The following is a 19,507-nucleotide window of genomic DNA, read 5'->3' as shown; positions in this document are numbered from 1 at the left end:
CCACCTGAGAATCCACTTATGGCAAAGGACTCCCTGAATCTGCCTTTATGGAGACAAAAAGCTGCACCATTTCACACATATGTTCATTCTTCTCATTTTTTCCCTAAGCATTTCCCTCCTGGTGTCCCAGGAGACACCATACCAGTGAAGAGAGACCCCCTTTTGTACAGCTGGGTGAACATGTCACCTCTTGTTAAAACACCTGAGGTGTTCACCTTCAGAGAGCAGCAATTGCTGCTGCTCACAGGCCTTGGCTGAATGAAGCCAGTGCACTACCAGGTGACAATCTGAATTTTTAAATGTCAGCAGTATTATTCTTCAGGTGAAAAAAACCCCAACAAAAATAAAAAAAAAAAAAAAAAACCAAAAAACCAACAAAACCAAAGCAAAAACCAAAACCCAAAAATAGAAGCAAAGTTCTTGAGAGTCATTCCAGTTTTCAATGTTGCTCAACACTTTGGAGCACATCCTGGAATATCTACCAGCTCTCTTAAGGACCATACGTTCATACAGGGAAGCAAGGGCTTCATATGTTGTATTACTCTATGTAGCTGTAGATGGGTGATCAATCCACCTTTTGCTTGCTCAGGGATGTGTCTGCACTCAGCTGTTTTGCCCTGACTCACTCCAGAACTTCACAAGGTCCCTTTACCTCTCTGCATCAAACCTGCTAATACTGTTACTTAATGTACTCACAGAGGAAGGAGGAAACTTCATTTATATACATTAAAAATGTACTCTGAGATCTTCAAAAACAGGTTCTTCAGATGTAAAAGTGTGAAATGAAATTATCTTCAAATAGAAAATACGAAAGTGCCAATGGCAGCAGACACTGAAGACCTTAAGTGTTTATGCAGCTTTAGGTATTGTTATTTCTTCAGAAGCCTGCCATGGAAATGGCAGGGGTATGGGAAGAAAGTATGTTAGCACTTACAGTCTACTCATAAATGCATTAAATGCAACTATTTTACTGAGAAAAAAGCCAGGAGGAGAGCAGAGGCCCATCTCCTAGGGAGCTAATCTCAATTACTGCTCCCAATCATGCCTCAGCTGAAGAGAACCCTGCCCAGAGGCCGTGCTGTACGTGGCCTGGCAGTTGTGTGCATTTGCCCCTTCAGAGACACTCATGTAATGAAAGAGAATAGATTTTTTCTTACAAAAAAAGAAAAAGGTCATCGTTCAAAGAAAAGAGAAATTCTAAAACAGGCCTTCCATTAAAACCCTATTTATTGCAAGACCTTCCCACTTCCACAGAGATTACAACCCCTAGAAGCAAGATACCACTCCACTGAAGTAATTTATGTAGCAAAAGGGAGACACAAATGTTTAGCTGGATTTGCTTGTATGTTTACCACAAACCTATGATCAGTTTCTGCAATTAAATGCAGGAGGGGATTTTTTGGCAACCTCATACACAATGCTCCAGCTATCCAGGCAAAGTGGGACAAAGGCTGCCTTACTTCCCTGTTTCCCTGGTTTTTTTGGAATACCTGTGCTTGGATAGCTATAATTGGGTTGTAACTCAGCCAAGCGGGATTTTGAAGCTTTCTTTTCCTTGGAGCAGTAAAAGCCACTGCTTGATGTGGGCACCAGTTGTCACTTTCTCCAATTTGCAGGACACAAAAGCTGAAATGGGAAAAATGCTGCACTGCGCTACTTGAAACCCTTCCAGGGGCTCCCTGCAGCACGGGGAGGCACAGGCAGCCAGAAGTTGTAAGCTCACTTTGCTAACTGCAACTCTTGGTTGTCAGAAAGATAAAAGTTTCCTGCACATGCAAAATAGCAGCATGAGCTGTTTTTGAAAACAGATCATACATTTCTCATAATTAATTGAATTTTGGAGATGTTTCTTTTCGGGCCCCCAAGGAAATGCTGTTAGCTCCTCACTTCTGAGCATCCTGTATGTTTTAAAACACACACTTAATTCCACAGAGAATATTCCATCGGGGATATCAGTGTGTTAAAACTCTCTGAGGAGACATCACCCAGTGTGCAGCCACAGCTCTTTACTCCCCCAGCCCTCTCAGGTCCCTGTGGTTCAAAGCTGGGCATTTGGTCACTGTGGCACTGCTGGTCCCCACCTGCCCCTGCGGCACCACAGAAACACTGAGCAGGGCTACAAACACTGTCTAATAAATCTGAGGGCTGGAGAACAGTAGGAGAGAGGGGAGCAGATTCTCACATCATCAGGAGGGAAATAGGCTTTTAAAAAGCTAGTTGTGTCTGTGCACAACAATGAAGCTTTATGTCTATATAAACTGACAAGTCAGATTGTCCTCCTGGGCCCAATTCTCAACATCAGTGCCATTTGAGGCGATGGCTGCCTCCTGCCTCTGCAGCCAAATGGCTCTGTCTGCCAGCAAGGGCAGGCAAGATGATTAAAATAAGCATTAACAGAATGGTTGGTGATTAGCTTCTCCCTCTCTCTTTTTTTTTCTCCTTGCTTCCTCTTTTTTTTTTTTTAACATATAGTTTGGGCTCACCAAAGATTGCTAAAGCCTGTTCTTCATTAGCAGCGTACTTAACAAGTGTGAATTTAAAGTATTCATTTTCTTAAGGCCAAGGATTAAAGCAATTAAGGAAAACTGCTGCAACCTAGCACCAAAGTCAATCCTTAACATGGAAAAGAAACAATGGTGCTTAATGTATTTAAATAAAACCAAATTGTGCACAATTATGCTAACACGCTGTTAAACTAAATTCTCACTCTGCTGCAATGTATTATTAAAATTTCCTTTCTCAAACTAAAATAACACTTTCTTAGCCCCCAGTATGGCAGCAGGTCGGTGGTTACTTTGCATTGCTTTCCTGGCAAAACCACTGCAACAAAAGATAAAATCCATTCTCATTCTATCCTCATTTTATGATCAGCTTCTCTTCTCTTCTGGCCTTAATCCCTTGCCAGGTCTGCACTGGATTTCAGTGTGATTTGGTTTGTGCTTACCAAGTACCTCCTCCAATATCCTGAACCATAAAGAGAACAGGGGAGCATTTCATTAGAAGTTTAAGGCAGCATTTTAATTTGGCAAAGAAAAATCTCTCTTTAGAAAATGGCAGCTCCCTGATAGGTTTGTTTGGTTTCCATATCATTAATTCCTAAAAGATGAGCACCTAGGGTACCAATGGGGCATGTTCTCCCACCAGAATGAGTTCAACCTACACTGCCTCCAAGGATAAGCAGAGATCTGAAGACAGTTTTACCTCAGGGCTGGGAATACACAGGAAGCATCTGAGCAAGCCTAAGCACTGACAGCATGATCAGGCCTCAGAGACCATGTTCACTTTAATCTTCTTATCAGCAAGTTGTCCTTGGCTGGAGGTTTTTTGTCACAATATCACTTGCCAATGAAGCACCATCAAGGACACAGCAGAGCAAATACTCCATGAGCTAAACACAACAAACACCCTACACAAGGAGCCAAGAGATCCTTTGCAATGGTCACAAAAATTTGCATCTACTATATTATTGATGAAATGTAAGTGGATCCTGGCAGCCAATGCCTTTTAACCTGGGAGGACAATGATTGTAAAACCCCTGAGGCAGGGAAGGCTAAGAAGCATCAAAAGCAGTGATGGAATGCAGAGGGACAGCCAGAGTAGAGGGCAATGAGGCTCATCCATGGTATGTGAAATGCCAAATGCACATTGCCCTCCAGACAAAGCCTAGGTGTAAAGGGCACGTGTGTGATCATGAGAGATGGCTGCCTCAATGGGAAACCTTCTACCACTTCTAATTCCTTTCTATAGCTGAGCTCTTTCCATTTCTTTAGATCCTACGGAAGATCTTCCATAGGATCTAGAGAAATGAATGAAATGATTCTTAATCAGATCACATTATGATATCCTGCTATCTTGAAGTAAGAGCAGCAACACAGACAGCATAGAGGAAGGTCTCAGAGATTTCAGGTGTCAAATACCTGACACAGCTGGTAAGGGCAGAAAATGCCACAAACAGTGGGGTTTTCATCTAGGGAGATAAATGTGACCCTAGGATGTCTTCCAGTATTGATACTGGGCCTTACTGACAAATTTGTCAGTTTTGCCTCATCTAGGTTGAGGATATGGAATAAGCTTGCAGGGCATGCCAGCATTATCCAGGGGATTTCCAATCCTATTCAGACAAAATATTATGGTCCAGAAAATAAATTATCCTGTTTAAAACAAAAAGGAAATTCATTTGATGGGAAAAAAACATTATTTCAGGTTAATTAAAAATGATTTCTTGTCCATCCATCTAGGAGATCAAAACCACAATTATTGGCACAGTTCTAGGTTCTATTGCAATACACCCAGCTGGAAATATTCACACACAGTTCATTTGCCCTGCCCTGCTGGAGTCACTAAAATATCACAAGATTCTGGAATCAACTGGGAAAAGCTCATACTCCTTGGCTAGGAGAGCCTCCTCTGATGCCTGCAGTCAGAAAAAGCAGCATTGGCAAGACCAGGGTAAAATCTGAAGCCTACTGGGAAGAATTTATTTGCTGCTGCATCAGGAGATTAGGAAATAAACTTGTACCTGGGAAAAGCAGAGCTTTAAAAAACACCCCATAAAACTCCTGAGATCCTGTGCTGCCTCTGTTCTTTTCTATGGTTTAACAATGCAGGGTGCAGAGAGAGCAGGGTCTGGCCCCAAGGGAGTTCAGACACAGCAGACTGATCTCCCAGCAGGCTACAATATGTTCCCAGAAGGTACAATATCATTCTGAGGCCAAGGAACAGCCTATTAGCTCTGCATGCCATTAATTTTCATGAATAGTTCAATCTGATGCTCACAGGAGCTGTTGGGCATCTTTCCATTTTGTCTCACAGACCTGGATGAGGGCTTATTTATCTTTTTACTTCATTCCTTACCTTTGAGCAGCTCAGTGCAGCTGTGCAGGTTTCCAGCGCTGTGCCAGGCTCAGTGCCCAGCAGCAGGCAGGATGCTGTCTGCAGCTCGGAGTGATGGCATGTCACAGTCAAAGCCATTCAGGAAGAATTAAACTTCAGGCTTGTTTGACTAAACTTCTGAATTCACCACAGTTCCCCTGTTTTGCCAGCCTGAAGAAACAGCCCAGCAGGTTCTTGACTCATATGCCAAAATACCTCCTTCATCCTTCCTGGAACTGGAAATGATTACTAATAGGTATTCGTGCTGAAATGATTTAGCATAACACGCTGAATGAGATCACTAAGTCAAAGTATATTCTCCTAAGTGAGTCTCTCACTGCTTGCCTAAATGCCAGAGGGGAAGGAGGATAGCATGAAGCAAATTCTTCTGCTCGCTTTTTACAAAATTTCATAAATTACTGAAGAACTCGCAGCAGGAAGTTTCACTCAGGTTCATTAGAAGAGATCCATGATGCAGGTCTGGCAGGCAGAGGAGGACGGAGACACAGGGGTTTGGGTTAACCTCTCTCTTTCACACCTTCCCCTTTTTCAGTGCTCTCCAGTCTAGGCTGGGCACTGCAGACAGGCAGTGAAACCAGGAGGGCACGAGAGCAAGGCTGGGGAGGGGCTGGGCACTCTTTGCCCTGTGTGCACAGCCCTGGGTGTGCATTGCTGCGGCAGCTGCCTCTGTTACAGGAGGCTGCAGGCACCAAGGGAAACACAGAATTTGGGGAGGAACAGGGGTGTGCACCACAAAACCCACCTCAGCATGCCAGGGATGCTCAGGGTTCCACTGAGAGGCCAGGCTGCCCTTACCCGTCCGAGTCTGTCAGGCTCAGAATTAACTTATTGAGGTCAGCACTCATAACAGGAGTGCAGAGTTTTGATTGAGTCTTCCTTTCTGAGAGAGCCCCATTGTCTCTGGCCCAGTACAGCTATTACCTGCCAGCCTGAAGGATGATGAATGTTATTTATATTGCAGTAATGGCTAACCACTCAGTGGAGACCAGGGACAGGCTGTGCTATGGACTTTTCAAACACCCACTGAATGAGGGCTGCCCACGGAAGTGCCAAGGCTTTTCAGCATAGTGTTCTTGAATGTCTTGGACACAATGACCTCCAACAACTGCAGCACTCGTGCTGACTGCAACAACACTGGGGGCTGCTCTACAGTAAAGATGTTCTTTCATACCAAATTCTTATCAGTCACTGTGACATGCCCTTATAATAGCAAAGAACTCATCTACTTCAAAGCAAGCAACTACTTCATAAGAGGCTTTAAAGTTTCTTGATTAATAAATGTGAAATATAATCTCTTTCAAACCAAACAGAAAATGCAGAGGTATAAAGAGTTATTCTAAGAGAAGGTTTTCCTAATATTTAGCTGCTATTGTTCTGCTGTCCAAGAAATAAAGAATCAGTGAATAAGAACCACTCAAGATGAAGATGAGAAAAGTAATCTAGCAATAGTAAAAGATGAAGAGCCTGATCCTATAAAAAATCCTGTAAGACCAATTTAACTTTGGCATGTGCACACTTGCAGGATTAGGCTTCAAATAATTGCAGAGAAATGTAAGAACTGATAAACTATAGCTTTAGCTTTCCACTACAGTGAACCCAGAGAGTGGATAACTAACACTTCCCAGGAAATACTCTTCCAAGAAATAGACCTGCAAAGATGCAGAGGAACTACATCTAAAATATTAAATGAAGGGTTTTTTAAATTTTTTTTTACTATTAGTTATTCTCTTTGTATCTTGGAAAAATCACACAGTGACTTCTTTCATATGCACTGAGGTAAAAAAATCTAAAATATTAAGTGACACATTCTACCAAGGAGTGTCTTAGAGAAGGTGCAGTGAAATAAGTGTCAGACCCTGTTTTATTCCTTCCACAATTAATTTTCCACTACCACAGATCTAAAAATATGTCCAGAAATCAGCAGACAGTTGTGTCCATCAGATACCTGATTAAAATACGAGTGCTAAGAAACACCTTACCCTTAATTATAGTTTTTACACTTAAAAACTGCTTCAGACAGGGCTGTGTCAGAGCTTCAGAGCCAAATGCCTGAAGATCTCAGAGCCCAGCAAACAGACTAAGCCAGGAACAACCTGATGTGCTCTCTTCTGCCTTTTGCATCAAATGAGTGGTCACTCCAAAACTGAATGGGAGAAATTAAGCACACAGTGAGAGACTGCAAGCACTTTCTGGCTGTCTCAATTCTAGAAGGCTCCTAAGAGGAGTGATGTCTCAGCATCTGGGCATCCTTTCACTGTCAGACACTAAGAGCAGTGGGATTTATCAGCAATCTGCTGAGCATATACAGATGACAACTGCAGAGCTTGGAGAGCTCAAAGGCACTTACAGATAGAAAGGGGTTTGCAAAAGACATGTTGAGCCAGAGCTGAGACCTGGAGCCTGTGAAAATTGCTCCCAATTGCTGTTAAACCTTTAGCTGTGGTAGCTAACCCAGGCACTGCAATATGCACAATTTATCCTCAGTGTGCTTTACAATTGCACAGAGCCTCTGAGGGAGGCTGATCAGCCCCCATGTCACATTTTACAAGGAAAAGGCCAATGGGATGATTCTGGAAGGTGGTCTTTGCTGCCTAAACTACAACTCCATCTATCACTTAAATACATGGAAATGAAGTGTTTATGAATGGGTTTTGGATTTTTAAAGTAAAAATTTCATGAAAAATAGATTTAAAGCTCTCTCCAGCTCCCACATCTCACCTAAAGGTACTTTATCCCTTGTCAATTTCCAGCCTGTTGCCCCACCATGATCTACATATCTTCCTAAATCTTTTAAAGTATCTTCTTGTCAAAAGGATATGACTTGCTGACATCACACAGAGATGCATTATATCAAAATGTTTTTGCTGTACTGACATAAGCTCCAAATTATTTCCAAAGTCAGCTGTATTTTCAATAATTTGTCCCTTTTTCATTTTTCAAAATAGCTTTATTCACCTGTGATAGCAAATTTCTTAAGTCCCTCCATCCTCAATCCAGACAGTAATAGAACTCGGCACCAAACTTTTTATAGCAGCAAATGTGTTTTTGTTTCCCTGGCATCCTAAAAAATTTAAATCTTTCTTCAGCTACAGTCTGTACAAAAGTGTGTTGGCTCTGTGGTGTTCAAGAATAGCTAGTTAGACTCTGAGGCTATACATTCTTCTGCTAAAAGATGCATTATCACATCTATGTCTAAATATTTATGGTTCCTGTTTGCTAAAAGCAACACCTACAATTGCTGTAATTGGAAATGACAAAATAAAAAAGAAACTCTTCCCCAATTTGCCACCCTTTTGCATCTAACAACACTAAATATATAGTCTAGTTCATCAGAGTTTTGCCTGTTTCTGTTCAGCTATAACAAGGGAGAAATCATTGTGCTAAAAAAGAAGAAAATGGAATTGTAAATATGACAGAAATGGAAAGAGATTTGATGGGTTGATGCAGCATCTGAAACGCCTTAACACATGTGAAAAGGAAAAGATCACAGAACCATACAATCATTTAGGTGGAAAACACCTGTAAGGTCACTGGATCCAACCATCAAGGCAGCACTGCCAAGCCCATCAGTAACCCAGGTCCCTGAGAGCCCCATCCACACATCCTTTAAATACCTCCAGGGATGGTGACTCCCCTGAACAGCCTCTTCCAGTGCCTGACAACCCTTTAACCCTGCTAACTTTTGTCTCACTCAAATGCTTTTAACCACCACACCAGCAAAGATTGCCATCACTTACTTCCATTGGATCTCCTTGCTCAGCAGCCTCATTAAGCTTTTACCCTTACTAGCAGAGTTTTCAGGCACTACACTTCATATAACTTGTCACTAATATGCTTTCTTTTCCATTTTTGCATATTTAAGTAATTGAAAAAGTTTAAAACACTCCACCATTTTTTTTTTCTGAGTGGGGACTTGTCATCATGTAGATCTCACAAAGGAAAAAATACCAAAGCAGAAAATGTCACGATGTCTCTTTCAAGCAGATGGTATTACAGTAGCACTGAACAAGTTTATATTAATTACTTTCAGGAAGAGAAGGAGATGTCATATATCAGAAAGAGGATCCTACCAAACCCACGAAGAACAAGCCATAAATTTAACAATAGTGAGATTCTTTCATAGAATCATTATGACAGCTGTCAAACTGGGGAAAACTTTTTGTTAATGCCAGTACAATTGTTCATTTAAACAAAAGCCAGTGATTCAGTCACAGTGGAACAGCTCATGAGCTGAGCTCTGCTGCACAATCTGCACACATGCAGATATTCCATCCATATGCAGAGTTGCTCTTTAGTTCCCATCTTTGGGGCTGCAATGTGATTTGTCCAGAGCTGAGCAGAGCCCTACCAAAATCAGGCCAGAAGGCAGTTTGTGATTGAGCTGTAACAAGCTGCCTGTGTTTTCTCTGGTTGGAAGGGGGAGGTTTGGCACCCCAGGCGAGCAGCTGGTGCAGGACACCCTCCCTGCATGCCAGGCTGACCATGTGGTCACCCTTTTTCCCTGTGCCCTCAAAATAAGAGACCACAATTATTTGTAGAGATGCACCCTGTGTGCAGTGACAGACTAAAGTACCAAAGGTGCCAACTGTATCCTCCCTCAGAGAGGGAGCTCACAAGGAAATCCCAGTACAGATCTTGGCGCTGTCACAGGATATTTACAACAACAAAAACGCAGAGATCCCACCCCTCCACCCATGGGAGGGGCTGGACCATTAAAACAATTTACTAACAGCAAAACCAACTCTGAAGAAGAGATGGAGTGTAACTCCTACCTCCTCGTAGACATCATCGTTCCTGCTGAAGTCTCCAGCCCTCCTTGGCAGCACATGGACATGAACATGCTGAAAACGTGAAACAAAATAATGGCCATTATCAAGTTCATGACTTTCTTTTCTGAACTGTCAGCATTATTCTCAACACACAAAAGTAACCGTGCACAGGCTCCCCCAGCATTATATTCAGAGGAAAATACATTAACCTGTTCCATAACTGTATCTCAACTCTTTGGAGAATATAAAAGATGAAAAACATGAGAGAGCAGCCCTGGTGTATTATATGAGCTTCAGAGTGAAATGCCTGGAAGTTTAGGGGCTCTGTGGAATTATTCATAGTTGTCAGTCAGAGACATATTTAGGCACAGCTTTGAAATAACAATGTCCCTTGGAGCTGAGTGTTGTGGCTTTGGAAGAGAGGGGAATAAGAAGGTGCTGGAGATGGGATATGGGGGAGAACTCGTGTTGGCAGCCTGGGCTCAGGGCTCCCTTCTGGGGACAGAGCAGCTGCCACACCACGGACAGCACATGGGCACCAGGGCTGGCAGCATTGGCCTCCCACAAGGTTAAAAAAGCTTTAATGCTTCCTTTCCTCCCTGGAGGATGTAGCCCAAAACCAACAAACTGAAACCTGTGGGGCTCATGCTGGGGACACACCTGCAGGGACAGAGAGCCAGGTGGCCCAAAACCTGTGAGGCACAAGGGTTATGAGCCCAGTTTGAAGTGTTTCCCTCTGCTGGCACAGGACCATTGCCCACAGGGTTGCAGAGCTGGGCACTGAGCTGCACAAAGGCTGCAGAAAGGCAGCTTTGGGTTACCCAGTTTGGGAAGGAGGGGAATGGTGATGTGTTTTCATCAAAAGTGCTGATGAGATCTGGGGAATACAAACAAAATGATGGGCAAGAACACAAATACATGACTTGGCCCCTTAGTGTTGTGTCATTACTATTACTTTTTTTTTTTTCTGACACTGTTCATGACATAAAGGAAGGTCCTCAAGATCCAAACTCCACTGGGAAAAATACTTTCCTGCAGTAAGTTGAGCTACTAACAACATTGCAATGCATTCTTTTTTCTTTTTCCCTCGGTCTTTCACTCTTTAGTAAAGAAAAACAATAACTGAGAATAATTCTTCAGGGAAAAATACCCCAACACCTCAGTGAGGAGAGGCAGCAAATAATCTGAGCGATAGATCACATTTATGCACCTTCAGATCTTTTTAGATGGTGCCTAAATCCTTTTAAAAAAATAACTGAAAATCAGACACAGCACCAAATGGTTTGCAAAGAATTTAGATAGCTTGCAACTCATTCAATTTGATGAGGTAGAAATCAGCTGAAACTCCTGCACCTCATGGAAACATTCTCAAAACATGGCTTAAGTCTATAATGAAATATGAAATATGAAATCCAAAAAGGTTTTCTTAGGCTATTTGTAAGAAAATTCAAACACACCTATATTGTGTTAGCTTCTATCCATAATAACATTTGCTCAGTGAATAAAATGAAAACACAAGAATGTTTCAGTTAATGAAATATTCCAAATACCACACTATTTTTTTCATCAGCTTTACCCTAGAGAAACTGAATATGTGATTTCTTATTCTTATCATTATCCACAGCTTTCAGTCTATTCAGACTAGAGATGAGGGTGAATCTTGAGGGTCAGAAACTGTGTTTTTGAGTAATATATCAGTGATAGTGTTCTGATAGTGTATTATACTAATATATCATAAGAGCAAAAGTGCTCCTGTGATGTATTAGTGCAATGTATCATCTGAACATCACTGCTGGTATGATGTATTGCTCAAAATCACAAAGCAACTTTAAAGACAGTCTTCAGTAGCCCTAGGCCTGAAATTTCACTTTTGGACAGACCTTCAAGAAAAATAAAAGTGTAGATTAAAGTTTGCAGGGGTACTGTAAAATTTTACTACTGTCTCACACCTGTTGTTCTCATTAGATTTTAAATTTATTCATAAGAATAGAGCCAGTTCATCTGCCAGTCAGTTCTCTTCTCTTCTGCTATAAGGAATGATAGTTTTGCTACAAGTATCAATTTGCAGGAATTTCTCTTGATGATACATATAAAACCTAACATCAGCTATCAACAACCATATTCCCCAGAAGTTTGGTCACCCTTAAGCATAATTTTTATCTCTGGTGCAGAATGCTCCAGGACACACAGGAGAAGATCTGTGTATACCCGTGACAGAGGATTTGGAATATCAGAAAACACTCAGGGATGAGTCCACAGCTCAGAGCAGAGATGCTGCACTGCAGATGCACAGACCAGCACAGCAGGTAATGAATGAGCCTAATGATTCTACCCAAAATGGGCTCTTATGATCAGTGTGGAAAATAAAAAAGAATAAAAAGTGTTTATGACAGCATATGGGCCACTTGGCATCGGTGGGGATGTTCTCAGGGGTTAGTCACCTTTACTTCAGGCGTTATGTTCTCACACACTGCCAGGCTGCACAGCAGAATCCATCAACTGTATCACAACACAAATGAATATTCCCAAGGTTTGAAATAACAACAATCAATTTAAAAGAGAGTAATTTTTCCCAGTCATCCATTTTTGGGTTGATTTTTTTGGGGTTTTGTGTTTTTTGGGTTTTTTTTTTTTTTTGGTTTGGTCTTTTTGTTTGTTTGTTTGTTTGTTTGCTTTTTAATTCTGTGTATGGGAAAGAAATAACTATCTGGATTCTCCCCACTGCTTGTATAACAGAAACAAACAGGATCAGCAGCAGTGTCTCATATATTTCCCTTCTATTCAGTTTTACCAAGAAACACAAGCAGTGCAGAGCTGTGACTACTATGCAGTCAGAAACACTGATCAGGAGATTTCACACCTTCTCCAATCTGCCTTTCAGCTTCTGCCCTTCTCTACTCTGAGTGGCTGATACTTTGATTCATTAAGAGATCTTTAATTGATGATTTTTACTCCTTAGTACTATTTGTTACTGCTAAAGCCTCAATTCACCAAGGCACTTAAGCACCAGCTCCATTTCCAACCTGTGCATTGCTTCAGTGGGAATATTCACATCCCAAATGTTTTGTTTATGTCTCACTGTTTTCCATCCACTGCTGGCTACAGAGAGGTCTCCCTAAATGGCAGTAGCAAAAATAACTTCAAGGTGCCCAAAAATTAAAGTTGTTTTCTTTCATTTGTTTTTCCAAGCAAAACAAAAACCTGCACATCCAAAAAAAAAAAAAACCATTTGCAATTGAATGAAATATGTCAGATGCAAACAAAACACTGGAATGCTTTTTTTTAACCAAAAAAATAGATTTAGGCAAACCTTCCATCAAAACACTGCTTGAACAGAAAACATCTAAAATTGTCCAAAACTGTCAAAATAAAGCATTTTAAATTTTTCCCCAGTTATTGTGGGGAGCCTCATGCCTGGTGGGTGGGAGACAGCCCCATCACATTCCAGCAGGCTGAAATCACTCACTGTTGATGGCATTTCATTTTTTTTCCTAAAAAAATTGCTTTCCCCTCATTTTGCATGATTTTGATTAATAAGCAAGGAAAGCAACACACAACAGCCAAGACATTTACATTAATGGACCAATCAATATCACCCACATCAGGGCAGGAAAATGCAGACACACACTTGCATTGCTTAGCTCCATCCCCTGCTCCTCAGGCACTGATGGAAGAAGCAGGACACTGCCACAGTGTGTATGACAATAGTGACAACGTGAGGATGCAGCAGAAATCTCCAAGTGTGGGGGACTGTGTGAGTTAAAGATGCCTGAGCCTTGCTAGTTGCTTCTGAAACCAGGGGCAAGATTTCCAGTCAGGGATATTTAGAACAGCAGTAGTTGGAAGGAGGCTATGGGAGCTGGATTTTATAGGACCTTCAAAATTAAAATTATTAGACTGACATTTTTCTATGGGGTGGGGACTGCAGCTCTCCCTGCTTTGCAATGTAAATAAAATCTCAGTCTGAGAAGCTTCTAATGGTGAGTGTTTACAGGTGATGCAAAATCACTCACAAGAGAAGTTTCTTCAAGGCCTTTATACAGAATGACAAGAGCATCAGAAAATTTACTGCAAGGAACAGATCTGTAGCACCATGGGGAACTAATGAGCCAGAGTCAGGGTGAGACGCCTCTGACCTCCCACTGCAGCAAGAGGATGCTCTGAGGAGCTCCATGGCTCCAATCAGGACCGTGGGAGCACAGGGCTGCTCATGGGCACTCATCCCACCACTGCCAAAGTCTGGCTGCAACACAGGCATTTGTGGGATTACACCACTAAAGCTGCTCTCCAATGAACCAGGGCTGCAAAATGCCCAGAAAGTCTCAGCCAAAACACCTGGAGCTTGTGTTGTTGGAGGAACAAGCATTCAGGTCAGGTAAGTTTAACTTCAGCACTCAAGGCCATGCAGGAAGCAATGCAACTGGTAACAGCTGGTTTAATACACTGAATTATGGTCAAATAACCAATGTGTCGCCACTACATGTGATTTAAAGTGAAAATACCAGACAAAAATAGACAGTGAAAGACATTTCCCAGGTAGACCAGAATAGTGAAGAGCAGATGACCCTGCCACTCACCATATGGTAGGACATGGGCATTGCCTGCAATAACTCACGGACATTATGTTGTGTTCACTCAGCTGCTGTGCTGGTTAGCAGAGCAACAGAGCTCAGCTTCCAGTTGAAATGGAGATAATAGTCTGCACATGAGCTGCTCAGCACCCAGGGTCTATCAGCAATAGATGTTCTTACAGAATGAACACATAAAAGCTTGCAAAGGGTCATGCAACCCCTGAGGATGGAGGGCTGCAAAAATGTTGGCAGAAAAAGGGCTGCTGCCCCCACATCTGCAAAAGCAGAGCATGGCTGACCTGCGCCTTCATGCAGCAAAACCAGATGCCTTTCAGCAGTTTCATCCTTCCCCTTGTTACTTTTCATTTTTTCTACATCAAAGCTTGGCAGCGGTGGGTTTCCACGGTCTCAGGGTGCAGCAGGACAGGAAAAGCTGTGACCTGCTGTGGTTGTGGCCAGGCAGGAGGAAGGGCTGGAGGGGAATCTGCAGCTCCAGGCAGCAAGAGCAGCTGGCCAGGAGACACTGAGCAGCCAGTTCACTGGGAAAAGGGATGGTGGCTCTCAGGTAAGACCTCACTTGCTGCAAAGTGCCCTGTCCATTACAGAGACAGGGGCTTCCTATGGGAGCCTGTGATAATGCTTCTTCTAAACTACCAGATTAACTGTAGAAATTCCAAACTAATAACCATTCTCCAAGTGAGACTGTTAGTGGGTGATAAAGAAAATCAGCCATAATACAGAGATAGCCACATGAAAAATAGGGCAATTTTGTCCTCTCTGTAAACTGGGCTTCCATGGAGCCCTTGCTTGCTATTCTTGATTAACTGCTCAATTGTCCCTGTTACAAAGTTATTCCATGGAAAGCTCTGCCTGTATATCCACAGCTCATTAGCAGGAAGCTTTCCCTCTGCTGCCCCTGAAAATCCAGCCACAGGCACACCTGGTACCACGGCTCTTTCTAGGCACTGAAAGCTCACTCCCAGGGCCCTTGACCTGCAAGGCCTGGCAGAGACATCTTTGTGGGAAAACAGTCTCCATTCAATGAGAATTTATGAGTTCTTGACGATTTTCCAAGTCCTGAATTGGTTTAAGATGGAGAAACAAATTTAAAAAATTTTAAAAAGTCCTACCCAACATTAGGAAAAGAGTTTTGGACAACTAAAACACTCAATTTTAACAGCCTTTAAAATTATTGCCTGCATTAGTAGTGGTTTTTTCCCCTCATTTAAGGAGTTCTAAATTAGTCAAAGACAGACTACTTGAAAGGAGCTAATTTTTATACAATAATAAAACATGACAGGAAACTGCTTGAAACCATTCCTTTCCTACAAAACCGCCCCATTTCTAGGAATCAGTGCTTTCTTTTCCAGCTTTGCTAAAGCCTTGAGCACGAGGCTGCACAGGTGCAGGCCCCTGGCATCTCCTCCCCAGCTGGCAGCTCTGCAGTGCTGGGGGTGAGGATTGCTCCAAATGCAGGGGGGCTGCATGGCCTGACACACCCCTGGGGCACCCCTGGCTCTGGTTTATTTAAACACAAACCTGAGGTTTGCTTTTCTGCTGTTGTGAGGAGCATAAGGACGTGGTACAGAAAGGAATGGCACAGACTGCCAGGCTGGAGAGCAGGATGTGCAGGGGAGCAGACTGATGCTTGCAAGGGAAGGACAGGGAAATCCATGCCTGTCTCAAAGCCCAGGGCAGCAGCAGGGGAAGCAGAGACAGATGTGAGGATGGACTGGAAGAGACACTGGAAAAAAGGGAGGGTTGAAGCTGTTGATAAAACAAAGGCAGTGGTCAAAATTTTGTGAATCAAAAATGTTGCACAGAAAGAGACTACAAAGAAATAAAGAAACTAGAACAAGTCTTGGGAGAGAAGGTCACAGAGGCTGTCCATGTGCTACCAAGCTGGAGAGTGAGGGCCCTTTGTGTAAATCTGCATCACACTGTGCAGTACACACATCCTTAGGAGGAAAAATAAAGCTTTGCAATGATCCCTACCAACACTTACACCATGGATTTGCCTCTGGAAGAGTAATTATCCAGATACTTGCTCAGCACAGAAAACAGGTAACTTTGGAAAGCAATAAAATTAAGAGAATTTGCAAATGTCTCAGAAGCCAAACCAAGTGGGGGACTTGCAGCAGGGTACATCTTTAAACATGTAGGTTCAGAATGTGCAGATTCAGCATTCTCAATAAATAATGCATATGTCAACTGCTATGAAGTTTAAAGAAACGAGCTGTGGGTGAGCTAGAAAAGGGATGTAGACCTCATGAAAAGAAGCACAGAAAGATTTTTTAACCCACTTGATATCTGGAGTTAAAACTTCCATGGCTGAAGGCAGCTTTAACAGTTGCAAGAACCCTCCCCTTCAGCCCCAAACCCAAGAAAACTGGCACAATAATGAGGGTAATAAGCCTGCTTGTTGGAAGTGGTGATCCAAACGTACATCTCATTGAACATCTCTTAAGAGATCCTCTGAAAGGCAGCAAAGGAATAAAATAATTGGAAATAAAGGTTGACTGATTCTTTGAACTTGTGCTTCCTGACCTCTAAGCTGCTCTGCAAGTTTAGGAATGAGGGTCCATGCATGGTGGTGGGAGGGTCAGGCCAAGGACCATCCCCTGCCTTCACTCATTGCCCATCCCCTCCACAGCACTCACCTGGGCAGACCTGCAGGAGCAGCAACCACTACTCTGCAAAAACAACCCCAAACCTGGGCAGCCCCCAGCGTTTTTTACTGTGGGAATGATCAGAAGAGGTGCCTCTGAAGTTACTTTAGAATGTGGCACATACTCAGGGGTAGCTGGAGAGCACCTGCCTTGAGGCCCTGTGCCTTCCATCAGGGTCACTTTGCCCAGGTATTTTTGTGCAAATTTGGCATTGCTGAGATGCAAATGAAAGCACAACTGCATTTCCTCCACCTCTGATCTTTACTTAAGTCTTGATAAATGCATATTGTTTGAATACTTGTGATATGTATAATTAGGGTTCTTTAATTTATGTTTCAATAAAATGTTCTATAATAAACATTTACTGTTCTGTGAATAAACATTTAAATGAAGCTCCTAATGGGGGTTACATGTTTCGAAGCAGTTCATGGCTTTGCTGAAGTCTCTGCCTATATTTAATGAGAGTCATTTCCATAATCTGTGCATTATTGCTTAAGCCTCCCTTTAGGAATATTTTACAAAGTAAAATTGTGTGAAATATTATCAACTAAAAGAGAAAATGCTAAGAGGATTATCAAATTGTCCTGTTAAAGGGACAGCACAAACTTTCATTTTCCCCTTGAGATGCCAACACTGTAATTATATAAAATGTGCTTACTAATCACCACACCGGTGTGTTTTTACTGGGCTTTTCCCTCAGAGACCCAGGCTAAATTAAAAGGATAGGAGACCCTGAAAGGGCTGATATGAAGGGCAACATAAAGCTAATTTACTTTCTGATATTAATAAGAGGAAGGACCAAATCCCCCAGGCAAATCTTGGAGATGTAAAGGAACATCCAGCTTGGTCAGGGCGGGCTGAGTTCTGCACAGAGCTGAGCACAGCTGCTCCCACCACGGGGCCCTGCAGCCCCACAATTAACACCCAGGGTCTCATCCCCATTTTGCTGAAACTTCCACCCATTTTCTCTCTGACTCCAGTAATAGCAGGACTCAGCCTCCCACATGAGATATAAAGCACACTAGGTCAAGGGAAAGATTATTGTTGGAATACAGAGGGTTTTCAATTCTCTGGAGTCTCTGCAAGAATACAAACACCTGTAAGGTATTTCTTCCATATGTCTGAGTACATTTGAAGAGAGCATAAAACTGAAATATATCTTCTCTGCTCTAGCAGGGAATAAGAGTATTATAGCAGCAATGGCCCACTCCCCCTTTAATACAGGGAGTGGGGGAGAGGAAGAGAAAATAAATCAGGAATGGATGTGACAGGGGGAAGACAAGCCTTACATACCAGTTATTCTGAGAGGGAAATCATTATCTCTAATTTTTGTGGCTATTTTGTGGTCCTTTTAGACAACTGCTGCAATCTCTTCTAGGATGATGATAAGGTTCCTGCAGAATGAAAATACTGTCTCTGTCTCCTCTTTCATTATTTAAAGATGTGTATTGGGTTTGTGTGGCCAGGTTTTGGTAGCAGAGGGCCACAAGGGTGGATTCTGTGAGGAGCTGCCAGAAGCTTCCCCCATGTCCAGTGGAGCCAATTCCTGCAGCTCCAGGATGGATCCACCACTGGCCAAGGCTGAGCCCATCAGCAACAGGGCTGGGGCCTCTGGGAAAACAGATTTGAGGAGGGGAGAAAAGCCCTGCACAAAAACAAGTACAGACAGAGAGAGATGTGAGATGTGAGAGAAACAGCCCTGCAGACACCACAGGAGGGGCAGGAGCAGCAGCAGCAGGAGCAGCTGCAGCCCCTGGTGCAAAACATGGAGAGGGAGCTGTGCCCCTGCAGCCCATGGGGGATCACAGTGGGACAGGATGCCCAAAGAAGGCTGAGATCTCATGGGAAGCCCGTGCTGGAGCAGGATTCACTGGTCTCCTGTGGGAAGGAATCCCACACTGGAGCAGGGGAGCAGCGTGAAGAGTCCTGCCCCTGTGGGGGGAAGGAGCAGCAGAGACAAGTAGGATGAATTTATCACAGCCCCCATTCCCCAACCTCCTGTGCACTGGAAGGGAAAATCAGGAGTGCAGTCAAGCCCAAGAAGAAAGGAGGGGTAGAGGGAAGGTAGGCTTAAGATTTGGTTTTATTTTCATTACTCTACTGTGATTTGATTAGTAATAAATTACATGAATTTCCCCAAGTCAGGTCTGTTTTGCTGATGACAGTAAATGGTGATTGATCTCTCCCCATCCTTATCTCCACCTACAAGCCTTTTGATGCATTTTCTCCCCCCTGTCCAGTTGAGGAAGGGGATTGACAGAGTGACTTTGGTGGGTACCTGGTGTCCAGCCAGGGCCAGCCCAACACGAGATGGAAGAGAGGTGCTGCTGCCCTGAGAAAGAAATGGCTTCTGATGATGGCAAGGTGACCAAGTTCATAAGTTTCTGTGGAGAATGAAATGAATTCAAGCCATGCTGCCTCTCATCACAGAATCCATCAGTGCTGAAGGAGATTTCCAAAGTGCTGTGTCAGTACTATATACCCTTAAGAATACATTTCCTAGGAACTAGCAAATATCTCAGTGCATACCTGTAGCACTCACTAGACTGTATTTAGTTCTTTATAATATTAAAATTATATATAGCAGCTATGGGTTCCAAAACAT

General features: G+C 42.9%; 1 protein-coding gene across 7 annotated transcripts in view; it reads right to left on the bottom strand.

Moving 5' to 3' along the window:
* Positions 1-19,507, bottom strand: part of FHIT (fragile histidine triad diadenosine triphosphatase) — a 512,254-nt gene that overhangs the window by 72,556 nt on the left and 420,191 nt on the right. For 6 of the 7 annotated variants that reach the window (XM_064724137.1, XM_064724140.1, XM_064724138.1 and 3 more), the window contains one exon: positions 9,666-9,734. The exons of the other annotated variant lie outside the window; for it this stretch is intronic. In XM_064724137.1, coding sequence (XP_064580207.1) covers positions 9,666-9,734 — 69 coding nt within the window. The remainder of the gene's footprint in view (positions 1-9,665; positions 9,735-19,507) is intronic. 7 annotated transcript variants of the gene reach the window in all.

Source organism: Zonotrichia leucophrys, chromosome 12 (assembly GCF_028769735.1).
Source record: "Zonotrichia leucophrys gambelii isolate GWCS_2022_RI chromosome 12, RI_Zleu_2.0, whole genome shotgun sequence".
NCBI lineage: Eukaryota > Metazoa > Chordata > Aves > Passeriformes > Passerellidae > Zonotrichia > Zonotrichia leucophrys.
Note: the sequence above shows the minus strand (reverse complement) of the source record. Positions and strands in the feature narration are given on the sequence as shown.